General features: G+C 34.6%; 1 protein-coding gene across 1 annotated transcript in view; it reads right to left on the bottom strand.

Annotated features, from left to right (window-relative positions):
* YOD1 (YOD1 deubiquitinase) overlaps nt 1–15,580 on the bottom strand; it is a 120,582-nt gene that overhangs the window by 80,766 nt on the left and 24,236 nt on the right. Inside the window, 1 exon segment of the mRNA XM_012730783.1 lies at nt 4,287–4,511. Within this exon segment, the coding sequence (XP_012586237.1) occupies nt 4,287–4,511 (225 nt within the window).

The raw sequence follows: 15,580 nt of genomic DNA, 5'->3' as shown, positions 1-15,580 counted from the left end.
TTGTGCTAGAAGATTCTTTTCTTCTACCCTTTAACCGCATCTAAAATAGATTCTGAATTTTTTTTTTCTGCCATTGAGTGCTGAGATGTTCTCTCAAGCGGCTCCTTAACTGTGGACAGCTAGACACCTAAAATTGTTACATGCCTTCAACAGCCCTGACCGTTATCAGTTCAAATATGTGCTTTTTTTTGGTAGGAAACTTTGCTGGCAACATACAAGTATCAGATCTACTAGATTCATTCAGTTCTAAGTGCCCACAACCACACACAGTTCATTTTTAAATATACTAACTCATTTTGCTGAAGTTCTCATGTCTCCACCTTTAATTAGGAATCTACTACGCATTCATCTTCCCCCCCCCAAAACCCCATTTCTAAATGGGAAAGATCAAACCTTTCATTTTAACTTGCTCTTTTTTTTCTCAATATATTCAGAGGTTTTAGCAATGTTTGAAAACTATATCCTTGATGAGTTTTAATTCACCTTTATAATTCTCAGTTTCTCTTTTACAAGTTGAAAAAGATCTTTTATTTGTGGGTGTTAACTATACTCCTTTATTTGTCTTTTGTTTTGCCTAAAATGGCATTCTTTTCTGAACTTCTCTCTTTCTCATAATACCTTACCAAATGAAACCAACAACAACCGGCACACACAAGAAACATCACTTTCTCATCTTCACTAAAGCTACTAATCCTCTATGGAGTATCTTCCTTTCAAATTATTTCAGGCAACAAATTCACCCAAAGTATCACTGGTATCATCCTTCCAGCTCCCAGTAACACTTTCTTGTTGTTCACTAGCTTGTTACTAGCAATGTTATGTGTTAATGTTGTATATTAATTTCTATAGAAATTCCAGGTATTACCTGCTGGAATATGCTATATTGTAACTATGCCATGAAAAGGCCACACAAGCAACATGACAGTGGTTTGATCCAACAAAATTTAGTTTTTATTCTAGCTACATGTTCAACAGAGGGAAATAGAAGAACTTTGCTCCTTGTGGTTGCTAAGGACTCAGGTTGACAGAGCTCCCATGTGATGGAGGCTCCATTGACTGTAGCTAGTCACTTGGCTATAGCTAACTTCAAGATGGAGGGAGAAGTATAATACTACCAGATGCTTGGAAAGAAAGCTGGAATGTTTGTGAAGTCTTAATGAATATTATAATTATTGTAGCAAAATAGTAATTGGTTCTAGTTTTTAATATTTTAATTTGCCCATCTGTGATACAGATGTGGAATGCACAAGAATTCTTAGCAATCCTGATATTTTCCCCAAGTCTATTTTTTTATATTCTTCCCAATATGCTTAATAACAATCCCATTTGCTATTTTATTTTTACCAAAAATCTTGTTATCTTTCATGTTTTCCTTTCTAATATCCAATGTTCATTTTGGTAGTCCATCTTAGACTGTCTTTACCTCCAAAATGTCTCAGTGATACATCATTTCTCTCGAGTTTACCTCTGACATTTATTTCTAAGCTACCATTGCTCCTTACCTCCTACTTGGTTGTCTTATGTTTATTCACTAAACCATGTATTTATTTTAACACATTTGTCATCATTATTGTTTAATGCATAAAACACATCACATTCTCATAAAATCCTCCAATTCTTCCTCTTTTCACGGTATGATGCAACCCCTCGCATTCTTTTATCCTTCTTACATTTTTTCTCTTCCCAACTTGCTGACTCTGCTTCAGTCACAGCATTTTCCTGGTAACTCCTGAAATATGCAATTACTTGGTGGTTATTTTTTCTACCATAGATTTAATGATTCGTTCGCTCACTTTTCAGGTGTTAGCTCCACCAACCCTTTGTCAATGACATCTTTGATGGCCAATATATTAAAATTGCCACACTTTCAATAACCTCTACACCCACTTCTGCTATGTTTTATTTTTATTTCATAACAATTATTACTCTTAATATGCTAATTTTTTAGTTATTTATTTTATTGTGTCTATCCATTTGAATGTCAAACCCAAAAGAACAAGGTGTTTGTTTTGTTCCCCTCCTTACTTTTTTTTTCTTCCTATGTCTCTCTCCTTTCTTTCTCTTGTCTGTTTTTTCTCTCCCCCTCCTCTCCTTCCTTCTTTTCTGTTCCTTTTGTCATCATGTCATTCATCAATATAATCATCATTCTTATTACTTTTTAATCTTTTCACGCTGCTGTGCTGTACAGCTTTTCAGTACCTAAACCAAAACAGTGCCTGACACATAATCACTCAGGAAAGTTTGGTAAATAAATGAAAATAAACAGAATAAAATTGGTTCATGAAAAGGCAGAGGCACAGAACTAAATTTAGTGTCACCTTGGAAATTTTGCATAAGGTGACAATGGCATTGTTGTGAGTGATAACAATATGGTTTTGCCATAAGTATAAAGCCATCTGAAAATTTTGAAGTTGAGTTGAGTAGAAAGTTGAAGCTCACTACAGAATAATTAACATATACAAAATTAAAATTTTCTAAAAATAACAAAAGCCTTAAATAATTAGAACTTTGGGTGGGTACTTGTTAGCATGAAATAAAATGTACAAATTATACAAAACAGAATTCAAAATCTGAATTATCACTTAAATGTAAGCAGTTCATAAAAATTATTAGACATTATTGTAGAAGCTTTTTCACAGCAAAGGCAACTGTCAAGAAAACTACTAGGCAACTACTACTATGATGTGGGAGATGTCTTCAAACAGTGTGTCTAATAAAGGGTTAACATTCAAAATATGTAAAGAAATACAAATCAATTACCAAAACCCAATAAGCCAATTTAAAAGTGCAATATTCCAGAGAAGACAAATGGCCAGCAGATATGTGAAAGGCTTCTTAACATTGCTAATCATCAAGGGAATGAAAATCAAAACCACAATGAGCTATCACTTCATGCACACCTGTTGGAATGACCATCAAAAGGACAAGAGATGACAAATGGCTGTGAGGATGTGCAGAAAAGGGGACTCTGTACACTGTTGATGGGAATGTGATATTGCTGCAGTACATTGGAAAACATCTGGATGACTCTAAAACTCAAAAATAGATCTACCATATAATCTAGAAATCCCATTTCTGGCTATATATTCAGAGGAAATAAGAACAAAATATTAAAGATCTATCTCCATGTTCATCACAACACAACAAATGAGAAACAATGAATGAATAGCTAAGAAATATCTATATCTCTTATGTTCCACACATATACTATATATATTAATGTATATATAGAAAGAGAAAGAATAACATTCTTGCATACATGATCAAACAAATACTATTCAACATGAGAAATAAGGAAATCCATAACACTGTATTATTTAAAAACATAAAACATAAAAAACAATAATTAATGTTTTCTTCTTGGAATGCTTTTGAGTTACTTATTCATGCATTCATTCAGCAAATATTTTGTGAGAATCAGAACCAACCTCTAATTAGGTGTTGGGTACATTTCAATGACCAACACAGATAAAAATCTCTGTCATTGGGTTTGAAACCACTTATTGAATGTTTAGTATGCACCAGACACTGTGTGGAATTATAAAGATGAACATGGTTCCTGCTTTTGAATCCTTGTTAAGGAAATATATGTGAGTATAACATCACACAAAAATCCTACATGACATTATATTTCTAAAACTGAATGGTTTTTGAAAAAAAAAAGTCTATGTTAAGTGTACTATAAAAAAAGTAAAACAACATCACAGAAAAAAAGGATTTCAAATTCATAAGTTAAGCATTGGGTTAATTTTCTGACTATATGAACAGCTCTTAAAAGTCATGAAACAGGGTGAGAAATAAAGAATACTAAGGCACAAACATTGTCACCAGAGAGAAAAAGAAATAGAAATGACTCTTAAATGTGTAAGAAAAAAAAAATTATGATGTCACTGCTAATGCGCAAACAAAAAAGCAAATAAGAACTTCAACAAAATAGAATTTTTAAAATAAAAATACTGACACGGATAATTTTTAAATACATTGGTGTTTAAGGAAATGGATAAAATTATACTTATAGAGTAAGCAGATTACAAAGAAGAATCTATCGTAGACTATGGAAGTATATAAAACCTGGCCATGTATTTACTATTTTGTGCTAACACTTTGTTTTCTCAAGAAATACGTTTGTCCTTTAAGATACTTTGATACATTCTGCCTTTAGAGAGTTATTTTGAGTTGGTTGTAAGATTGGTTGACGTTATGGAGCATTAGCTCTAGATTTTGGATACTTTGTAGAAAGTTTATCGAGAATATTTTGTTTTATCCATACTGAGAAACTATCTTACGGCAAAGAAAAGTTTTAGTTGTTCTTGACAGATATAAATTTTGCCAGGATCAAACTGTGATGTACACCTTGGAATTAAACGTAACCACACGCATCGTTCAATGCTGGGGACGGACCCCAGGGCGGTGTGCTCCTGCTCCCCAATCTTCTTCCCAACTCTGCAGCAGCGCCTGCCTTCCAGCAGGACTCCAGACTGGCTTATTCTGCTATCGGTGACATCTGAGCTCTACAGCATATGCCCAAAATGAAAGGCAAAAATTAATACACGATTGCTTCTTGGAAGTCTGAGAGGAGGAAGAAGATATTTAAAGCAACTGAATCGGATGCTTGTTTGTTGTTCTGCTTTTGGATTCTTTTCCGTTGTCCTCCTACTCTCTGTTTTCCCCTTCTGCTTCTAATTTACCCGCGGCGTCCCACAAAGTCCTCTTGCACCTCCTAGACTGGCCGTATTTTCTACAGGCTCTGGGATTAGAAGAACGTTGTTTTAGCGGGACTGAATGTTAAAGAAGACCAGTAGGAGGAAATGTAGCGAGATCAGACGGTGAGGGCACTGAAGCTGTCTCAGAAATCTTGCCTTGAGGCCCAGAACATAAACCTAAACTACCGGTAGGAAACGATAAATCCTTCATTTCAGCGCAAGGATTGTAGCACACTCTCTCCACTCATACGGAGGTTAAGAGAAAGCCGTTTATCTTGTCTAACCTTTTAAAGTTGGTCCAGAAGCTGACTGGTGGAAGGGGACAGAAGCGATGGGAAAATACTACCTACAAAGTCTCCGTTCTCACTGGCAGTCCTCTGGAGGAGGAAGCTATGCATCCACACAAAAATGCTTTTATGGTTTGGCTGCATTTCTCTGGCTTCAGTGGGAGGCTGGATTCAAGGGATTACTTCAGGGAGATCTGGGCCCCACTTCGCTACAGATACATTTTTCTGTCTCTGATAGTGATGATCCCTAAACAGCCTCAGTCACTCTGTTGCAACCCAGATGTGAGTTATACACTGTGATGCAAAGAGGATTAAAAAAAAAAAAATTAGTCCAGTATGTTCTTTGTGACATTTAGAATTCCTTTGAGAGGAATTTTCCAACTTAAAGGATTTTTTCCCTCTTATAAGTATTTTATAAGTCTTGCAGAATGATTAATCATTTTTCTAAATAAAACATTTACTAGTCAATGTCTAAATATGGTATTTGAAAATGCAAAGAGATTTTCCTTTGGCTCCTCTTGATATAAAACATTTCTGAATTTTTTGGGATTGACATTTTCAGGCTTAAATGGATCAAAAGGTTTGAGACGATAGTGCTGGGATGTATTTACCTGGTCACCCAGCTGCTTTATTGCTCTGCACTTGTTTGTTAGTGATTTGGGGGTATTGAGTCTGGGAGGCCCCAGTAGTGCTCCATTTCATTACATCATGTTTTCATTGTTTATATAGTTATACAGAGCTGTGGGATGAATCATTCTATTTTTGAAGGTTTAATGGGCTTCGTAAAAAAAAAAAAGGAAAGAAAAAGAGTGCCTATTAATGTCTGTTACACTCTCTCCTTTCAGTTCCCATGTAGCTCATTTCCTTAGCTGCCATGTTTCCTTCTTTGTTTCTATCCATTATCAAGATTAGTTGTGCTAAACTTCCAAACTCTTAAGAAATACTGAACATACTGTCTGTCTTTGTGAAGGTGTTCTGAACTATAAAGATACTATAAAAAAGAAAAGAATCGAAATAGAAATATAGACATTGCAAAAATTAATCACAATGATGATTAGAGAAGAAATATAAGATGAATCTTAATCAAAGGTTAGAAAATTATCATCCCAATGATATGTGATTCAAATATCAATATATTTTTTTATAATGGTAGTTATTTATTTTTTTTAAGATTTATTAATTTATGCATACAGAAGTGGGGTACAGGCCAGAGGTGCAGAGGCAGTGAGAAGATTCACCAGAGATAGAGTGGGGAGCAGAACAGGCTGACTGATGAAGTACACAGCTGAGGGGAGCAGTGGGTGAGATAGGAGAGGTCTGCTGTGCCATGTGGATCACCTCTGGGGCTGGGGATTGAACCAGCATGAAGCTTCTGCAGCCAGTTTACAGTGCTGTACTTTAACCCATTGCATCACTAGGGAGGGCCCTGTTTTCCTTTATTAAATAAAAATTTTAAATATATTTATAGAGTTATTCAAGACTTTTATTGCATATTATCCCTCACATGTGAAATTTTTACTGACATTGTCTACTTAAGACTCTGTCTTCTAAGAAAGCTAAATTATGGAGTAAGTAACCACTGAGTCATTGTATAGTACCAACTATACAACTAGTCTCTATTATTTACTCTTTACATTCAATCATTTGTTCACATGTAAGCACTTTGCTAGGAGTGTGAGCACTTGAAAATAGAGGCTAGATCTATTCATCTTTAAAACACAGGCAGAGTGAATCCCTTAACAGTTTCCAATAAATCTTGTTGAACACCACAAATGCCTTCATGACTGAAAGTCTCAGGGAAGAAGCATCATTAAATTAACCCCTCTCTTATCTGTTTTTTTTTTTTTTGTATAATTTTGTGATAGGAGCTTTACTTACTGGCCCATAATATGACTTTCTAATCCAAAGGTGTTTCTTGACTTGTATTATTGGATATTGGTATATATGCATATATTTATTGTTACTATTTCCTGAGTATCTCCTAGGCATCTTAATATCTACTTTAATAAAACCCTCCTTAATTAATGTAGGTTCTTTACATTATTTTTCTCCCTAACTTTCTTCTTTCCCTATCTAATCTATATCAGAACAGTTATACAAAGATAGAATCATCACAAAAGCACTTCTTTTCTTTGGGATGCTAAATCCGAGGTCTAAATCACTTTTAAATAATTTCTTAGTTCCCTTCTCAGTTCTATGACAACTATGTTCCTTTAGAATTCTAATTAATAATGATGCTTCCAGAATCTTTAAATTGAAAGTAGTTCCTTTCCCCTGGCTACATAGTTCAATAATACAACATATTTTTATTGTTTGTAGCTAAATCTCACATTCTATTGACTGGTAACATAAGACTGTTCAGATTATTCCATGATATTATTTCCCTAACCACATCTCATGTCACACCATTATATGTATTCTCAGCACAAAACAATTTGTGATCGTTTAAAGTTCTTTACCTGTTGAATGTCTTTATTTCCTTCCTCTTTTGTATCTACCCATTTTCATTCAGCAAACTTTTCTTTCCTTTCAAAGAAACAATGTTTTAATTTTCAGGCTGGATTTTGGTCCTTTTTTGGATTCCCAATAATTCTGGCCATATTTCCAATATAGAACTTTTCAGTACTATTGTTGGTGCCTTTCTTTTCTAATAAACTGTGAGTCCCTTAAGGAAGGAAGGCATGGTATGTACTTCTATGTCATATTACCTATTACAGAGTTTGACAGAAAAAAGGTAACAAATACAGATCCCTTTATATAGGAAATATTTGATAAACACAGTCAGTTCAATTGAATCTCAGGTGAAGAATCCACTGGAATACATTGGAAAGTGGAGTGGAGCTAATATGTTTATCTTTGTTGTATAAATGTCATTTAGAGGCAACAAAAGTCCTCTGATCATCTCCCCAAGTATGAGAATTCAGTCTCTTGGTTTGTTTGTCCTAATGAATTTTTCTAGTCTCCATTCCTATGGATGTTATTTAACTACTCAAACTCACAAAGATTTCATTCAGTTACTTTACGGAATGGAATTTAGTTTAGCCTTTAAAAACTCTTTCCAGCCACTAGGTTATCATTTAGTTAGAGGATTGTGGTTGGAGAGTGAGTGTGGAAGTGATGGTGGTTTATGACGATATTGCAGGAAGCACATAAATGACAGAAGTGATATTCAAATGTGCAACATGAGGAAAGGATAACTGGGTGTTAGGTAAGCTCCAACAATGAGATAATTCCAGTCTAGTCTCAAGGTTTCAGCTACCAAGAAAATTTTGAAGATTTAAAAATAGACATATTATGTTCTCTGTCACATTCCCAGACGTGGAAGGACTCCTCTGTCACATTCTCAGACTCTGTGTGTCCTGCAAGACATATACAATAGGCAAGAGGACTTCAAGTCTAGACAAAATTGAGGCAAGAACCAATGTTACAAATTCCAAAAGGGGGGAAAAAAACCTCAAAGCAAAATAACACCATTCTATATTCTTATAAACCTAGATGAGCTTAATATCAAAAGTGTTGCATCAGCTTTATTTTTCTCTTCTGGAGAAATAAAGTAGTGGGGGAAAGGAAAAAAAGTTCAAGGAGGTGGATATATGACTTGTAGCTTGTATGTTATGGTAAAATATTGAGTGAAAGAGCACTTCTGTCAAACTGCTAAAAACTGAGTTGGATTATTATGAAATTTGAATACAAGTACAATAGATAATTTTTCAAAATGAAAGTAAAATAGCACTTATCACTCAAAAAGCATTCAAAAAGGGTGTTAAGTGTGATGATTGTTAGGAAGTTTATCAATAATACTTCAAAAAAGGAAAAAATAAATAGTATTTTGTTTGTTATTTATACTCCATAAAATTATGTGTCTGACCCAAATTGCACAAAACCATTAGGTTCATTTTAGGGGGGGGAAATCTTTTATAATTTATTTTTGTTGCTAGAGTTTAAATTCAAATATTAAATATTTTATCAGCATATTTTTCTTAATTTAATTTTGTTACTAAACAGAGTGGATAGTATCATCTCAGGATTCATTTATTAGGAAAACTGCATATCAATAAATCTTTGATTAAAAATGTTATGAAAGGTCTTGTTAAAGAAAAATTTTGAAAGAAATTCCCTTTATTTGTGAAATGTGTGGAAGTCAACTTCATCACAGCTATCTTTTATGTTTAAAGTTTAAAGTATCCATTTGTTTTAGTTTAAGTGGGTTTACTGAGAAAAATCAAGTGATGGAAATTTCTACATCAATAATAAAAATGTGATTGGTCAAATCAGCTAACTGCTTTGTGCTTTGTTACTATATATATATATATATATATATATATATATATATATAGTGAAATTGGACTAATTATGTAAATGTCTTACAGGATTTAATATTTAATGATTCTTTAAAATCTCAAATATCTAAAAAAAGTTGACTCAGAAACACATTATATTGTGTGGAAAGTCAGCATCATGATGGCTTAAAATACTTCTTCTACTTATTAGATCCACAACAAATGGCTCAAGGGTAAGGAGGATTTATCTGCATATCTATCTGATGGAAGGTGGTGGCAGTGATTTAGGGAGCGACAGTTGAGGAGGTGTGGAAGGAACAGGGCTGCTAGCCTGACCAAAGGCTTTGGGGAGGAGTAGAAATGGCAAAGAGGCCCATGCTCTTGCCCATAGTGAATCTCAAAGTGGAGAAGGTGAGGTGCTGCAAAGGTAGGGACCCCATCAAGAGCACATCTGAGAAATCACTCTAGCCTATGGCAATTGTATGAATTATATAGTATTTATATAGGTACCTAGATGTAGATAGCTAATAGTTTATTGAATTAATCTCAGATCTGGGATCCCAGAAAGATGGATAACATTGTGAGGGAACCAGTTCTCTCCCAGAAAATCCAAGAGAGCCACTGACTCCCCCATGATACTTCCCTCTCCAGTAACACAAGAGCATCTCATATTCATCTCCAGTTGCCTAAGCCCCTAAAATAGTCAATAGAAAGCAGAAAATAAAGACATAGAACCACCTACTGGAAAAGAAAATGATAAATAGCTAATTACTAAGATCTAGATTTTAAACAAACAAAAACCAACAAATAATTAAAAAGGTGGTAAACAAAAGAAATCTATAGACAGGAGAAAACATCAACAAACAATTTGAGAATCCAAGGTAACTTAAAAGAAAGAATGACATCCTTCTATAAGCCATACTTAAAAACACAGAAGATTACAAGCCAATGGATAGAGAATTCAAAACAACTATCATGGAAAAACTCAAGAAGTTACAATAAGCCTCATCAGCATTACTAACAGCAAAAGGCTTTTCACATTCCTTATAAACATATGTGTGTAGGCTCTCCCTGGTGGCACAAGGGGTTAAAGCACTGCATTATGAAGCTCTCCAAAGCCACTGCAGTTGGAGTTAGATTCCCAGAGAGGCAGTTGACACACACAGTGTAGCAGACCTTTCCTGACCCACCTGCTCCTCCCGTCAGCAGTGTAGATCTTCACTTCAGTAGATTTGCCTGTTCTGCAACCCACTCTGTCTCTGGTGAATCCTCTCCTCACCCACCATACCTCTTGGCTAAACCTCAGTTCTGTGAGCATAAATAAAAAATCTTAAAAAAAAAACTTTGTGTTGCCAAATAGACATGTTGAACTGGTGTTGGTGGAAAGCTTCACTCATCCCCAACACCACTGTTTTCATCTTCATAGTCTTCATTATTGTGGGGTAAAGGACACTTTTCATGGCCATTGAAAATGATTTTGAAAATATATTTCTTCCTCAGTCTTTGAAATCTTGAGAAGTTAATATTTCGCTTTCAGTTCCCAACAAGATATAAAATATATAAGCTGAAAAATTTCTGACATAAAAAATTAAAAAGTAAATAGGTTTTAGAGCTATGTATTTATGAGAAATCACCAAGGTATTTATCTTTTCTTAAAAAGTACAACTCATGTTGTACAGTTACTTATTTGCAAAACCCAAAAATCTGTGAAAATGAATTTTTAATTTTCTATGAATATGTGGCAGACTCATTTGTGACAAAACCTGATCTGAAGTGACATCAATCTAATGTTAACTTATTTTAACTAGCTATTTCAGATAAAGTATTGAGTATTGTGCTGGAAAAACAGAACTATTCTTGATTATAGTTACTCTCCCTAATCTACTGGATAAAGATAGCCTGACCAGTTTTCCACCTTATTATATTAATTTACCACTTTTTCTTTAGAAAGGGCCTCACTCCTTTACCTTTGGCATATTCATGGCATGTTTATAGCCAACATAATGTTTTAGAATAGAGATTAGTGATGTTTTCATTTGTGAGACTATATTTTTAAAATGCCGTAAATTTTCCTACTTTTTATGGGACACTTACTATTGAATTCCAGACACCATATTGTAAGGAAGCCCAAGAGCCCGTACAAAGGCCACACGGGACTTCCATCCCCCGCACACACACTCCATCGTGACAGCTGAGTTCACAGTCAATAGCCTGTAACAAACTGTCAGTTTGTGGAGGATGCTGTCTTATAAATGAAGTATCCAGTCCCTAGGGCGTGACTTCAGTTGGTACTGTACTTTATGAGTAGTCTTGCCCACATTTCACATTCAAAGTTTAAGAACTTTCAGGAGCAAGTACATGATATTTGTTGTTTTAAGGTGCTAAGTTTGGAGTAGTTTGTTCTGCAACAGTGGCCCTAGAGCGCTACCTTGCCTTTTAAATAGCTCAGTTGCCCCGGGAAGACCTTGTATTAAGGAATCCCAGACTACTCTTCATGGAGAGACCTCAATGAGGTGCTCTGAGACCATAGTTACAAAATACAAATACTGGCCACTCACGCTACAGTCATAACCAACATTTACTTAAAATGACATGGACCACTCTGAGTCGAAATCTTCCATTGAAGCTCTTTCTGATTTTTTGATCCAAAGAAACTAAGAAGCAAGAACTACTAACTGAGAAATGGAAGAGGCAGCAGTGGGAAACCTATTTGTTGAGAAGTTCAAATTGACTCTGAATAATCACTGTAATCAGGAGATGTGTAGTGTTCATTCTTAGAAAGAATAGGCTTGCACAGAGCACGTGCCAGTCTGTAAGTATATGTGTATGCATGTGTGCATGTATTTTGTAAATATAAAGAAGAATATAGAGCATTTAGAAAGGGGATATAGTGACTAGGCTGACTAATTTTGTTCTAGGGACTTTTTCATTTGGTCGAACAATCACATTTGGACTAGGTCAAAGTGCATAGCCAGGAGTTTCTTTTGGCAGTTTACACAGTGAGTCTTGTCTTATAGCTATGCGACCAGAGAGAAAGAGAGAGAAATTGTGAGTATAGACTTCTTGCTTTCTGTCCTTAGGGCTCAATTAAAACATCACAGGAAAGGGATTCAACTTGAATTGGCACAAACTCTAAATCAGTTAGACCAGATAATAAGAGCGCACTGCACTGAAAGAAATAATTCCATATAAACCATACTAATGGAGAAAGAGGCAGATTTTTAGACCAAATTGGCTCAAGTATTTAATACAAGTTATTTAATTTGAAGAAATACATTAAAAGTCTTTATCACTTTTTAATCGAGAAATCTTTACACAAAGAATATAATCTTTTTATTTATTTCTTTATTTTGAGAATCTTTTTTCTGAAGTAGAATTTTCCAATCTTCTGGACAGCAGAATGGTCTGAACCCCACAACTCAATCTATGGGAGTAAATTGAAATCTCTTGCATTAATTTAGTGCTTCATGTCTATTTTCTATGAGGCCTGGGTTCTCAGTCTCAAACTTCCTTGGTCAATTTCATTAAGGAACAAGCCCCTCTTATCTGACAAAGAAGTCCTTTGGTAATATTTGGAGAGGAGATGGAGAAGTAATGCAGCACGCAGAGGCTGCTGTCTTTGAAGGGCCCACAGGCAAGCTAACTTGGCCTGCATCTGGTACCCAGACTTGCAACATGTTCTCCTTGTTGCTAACTGATAAGCTTGGTTCACTACACCTGGTTGTTTGTACAAACACTGTGATTCATGGGGAATAGTTGCTTTTCTCCTGAGAGTCTGGAATTTTTCTAGTGGCTGAACAAAAGGTGTTTACATTACCAGAACCCTCATACATATGTTGCTGATTTTCTCTTATAGGAGGGAGAGAGCATAGGAAGCTGGACATTCCTCCAGAGGCCACCTGTGTCCTTTTGCTTATTGAAACATATTGTATCATTGTAATAAATTTTTGCTGGGCGTACAATGGTATGTCTAGTCCCCTAATTCCTTTTAGTGAATTGTAGGAAGTATGGGTGGTAATGGGACACCTGAAAAAAAAAAAAAAGGGCCTTATATTCCGGGTTTATCCTGTGCCCACATTCTGAACCTCACTTTTTTTTTTTTATCACTGTATATCCCAGTGCACCAGCTTCCTTCTAAAACTCTGTTGCAATCTTTTGCCCTCAGTGTCTCCTTTTAAGTTCTATTTGACTGGACTAATATGATTTTTTGTTACTGTAGTATCATTTTGGTGCAGGCTTGTGTGAGTATAGAAACAAGTGTGGCTAATGTGTCCATATATAGATATATGGAAATCTTCTGCTTTATCAGTGAGTATTTTTCTCTTACTCATAATTATTCAAGATCACTGATTTTCCATATTTTAGATCTTCTGGTATCTGTCCATATAGCGAATGGTCATTTTTATTAGCTCTCTTCAAGTCTTCATTTTATGCAATTTTTCCAAAGTTACTTTTAAATGCCAATATTAGTCTTCTATATACTAATAATTCTAAATTATTCCTCATAATTTTTCTTTGTGCTTATTTGACTTTTTAAAATAAAATAATATTATAAACCTTACTAACTCATCTTTTGGCTTCCTTCATAGTTAATATCTTCTCAACATTCCATCAAAATACAGGTACATGTTTAGTTTTTAAATACTTTATAAAATAATTTCCAAAATTTGCTTATTTTTGACATGTTATGTTCCTTTTTTTCTTTCTCTCTCTTTTTTAAACACTTGTAGAGTTTTAGTCAGAGTTCCAGATTTATTTTTCTCTCTTAAACTTGAAATGCAGTTATCTGCTCCTGAATAATTAGTGGAGAGTTTATTTCTTACTTGCCATCATATGCAATGCTCTTTTGATTTTAAACCAATTCTACTTTTCTCATGTTATTTGATGAATTTTTCAATGATTTGTGAATTGTTCCATTTTAATTATAGATGTTTCCCCCTATTATTTCTTATTCCATATCTGCTTATTTTGAATCATTTTCAAAACTGTCAATTAGCATCTTTTCTAGAAACCTTTTAAATAACAAGTATTTCATAATGATTTTGTATTAAATTTCTAATTGTAATGTAAACTTTTGGATTGAATTAACTGACAAGAGAATGACCCCAAACATGGGGATACCAAGCATATCAAGGATACACATAGGGATTTAGAAAAGGTACTCACTCTGCATTGACAGATCAGGAAAGATAAAAATACTCTTCTGAGATAATATATCCTAAGTCAGAGAGCAATGCTTGGTGAGTGAAGCAAGAAAGATTTTGACTGTCAGTCAAATTTCCTGGCCAGGCATAAACTACACAACCTTATTATGTAATAAGAACATCAGTACTTAGTTCTAGGTAAAAGAAAGCAATTGTTTAGGTGATAGTTGTTTTGTAGTTTTAGTTCTCTTTATATAGAGATATAATTCATTGCTGTCTTATTGTTTTAATGTGTAAGTGCATTTCAACGGGCAATGTATTTCAGTGACTATTGTATTTCATTTTCAGTCTGCAGTAAGTTGTGAACAAAGGGAAACCCTGTAACAGCAACCATGATGCCATTTTAGTATAATTTCATAGATAAGTTTAAAAAGATTATAAAATGCAACTATTATATTTAAGAAGTAAAAACTTGGCAGCCTATTATTTTAAAAGAACTTTAATCCAGTAAAGTTCTGTTACTTTAAGAATTTAGAATTTTTATTTTAAGAGCAATAACTTTTATGAGATGAATTAACAAACAAATATTTTCTGCACACCTTTCTACTATGAATTTAGTTGCCTGAAAACCATTCAACATCCACGTAAGATTGTTTTTAGAAACTTTTAAAATTGCAAACACTTTGTAGAGTAATTCTAAGTTTCTTTGGAGAGCAGAACTGAAATTCTGGGTGGATAAACTAAGATTTAGGTACTTAAAGATGTGGTATATATACACTATGGAATATTATTCAGCAATCAAAAAAATAAATTCATGCCTTTTGCAGCAACATGCATGGAGCTGGAAGGGATCATGCTTAGTGAAATAAGCCAGAAAGAAAAAGAAAAATATTGGATGGTTTCACTGATAGCAGGAGCATAAAGGATCAGGCAGGGAAAAAAAAGAGTGACAAACAAAGGTAGTAGAGTAAAAATGAAAACAATGAACAACTATAAACCAGAGACGTTTTTTTAAAGATTTATTTATTCATACAGAACTGGGGTACAGGCCAAAGATGTGGAGGGTGAGAGGATTCACCAGAGACAGAATGGGGGGCAGGACAGGCAGATCCACGAAGCACACTGCTGAGGGGAGCAGCTGGCAGGTCAGGAGAGGTCTGCCACAC

Source organism: Condylura cristata, unplaced genomic scaffold, assembly GCF_000260355.1.
Source record: "Condylura cristata isolate star-nosed mole 26May11 unplaced genomic scaffold, ConCri1.0 scaffold00001, whole genome shotgun sequence".
NCBI lineage: Eukaryota > Metazoa > Chordata > Mammalia > Eulipotyphla > Talpidae > Condylura > Condylura cristata.
Note: the sequence above shows the minus strand (reverse complement) of the source record. Positions and strands in the feature narration are given on the sequence as shown.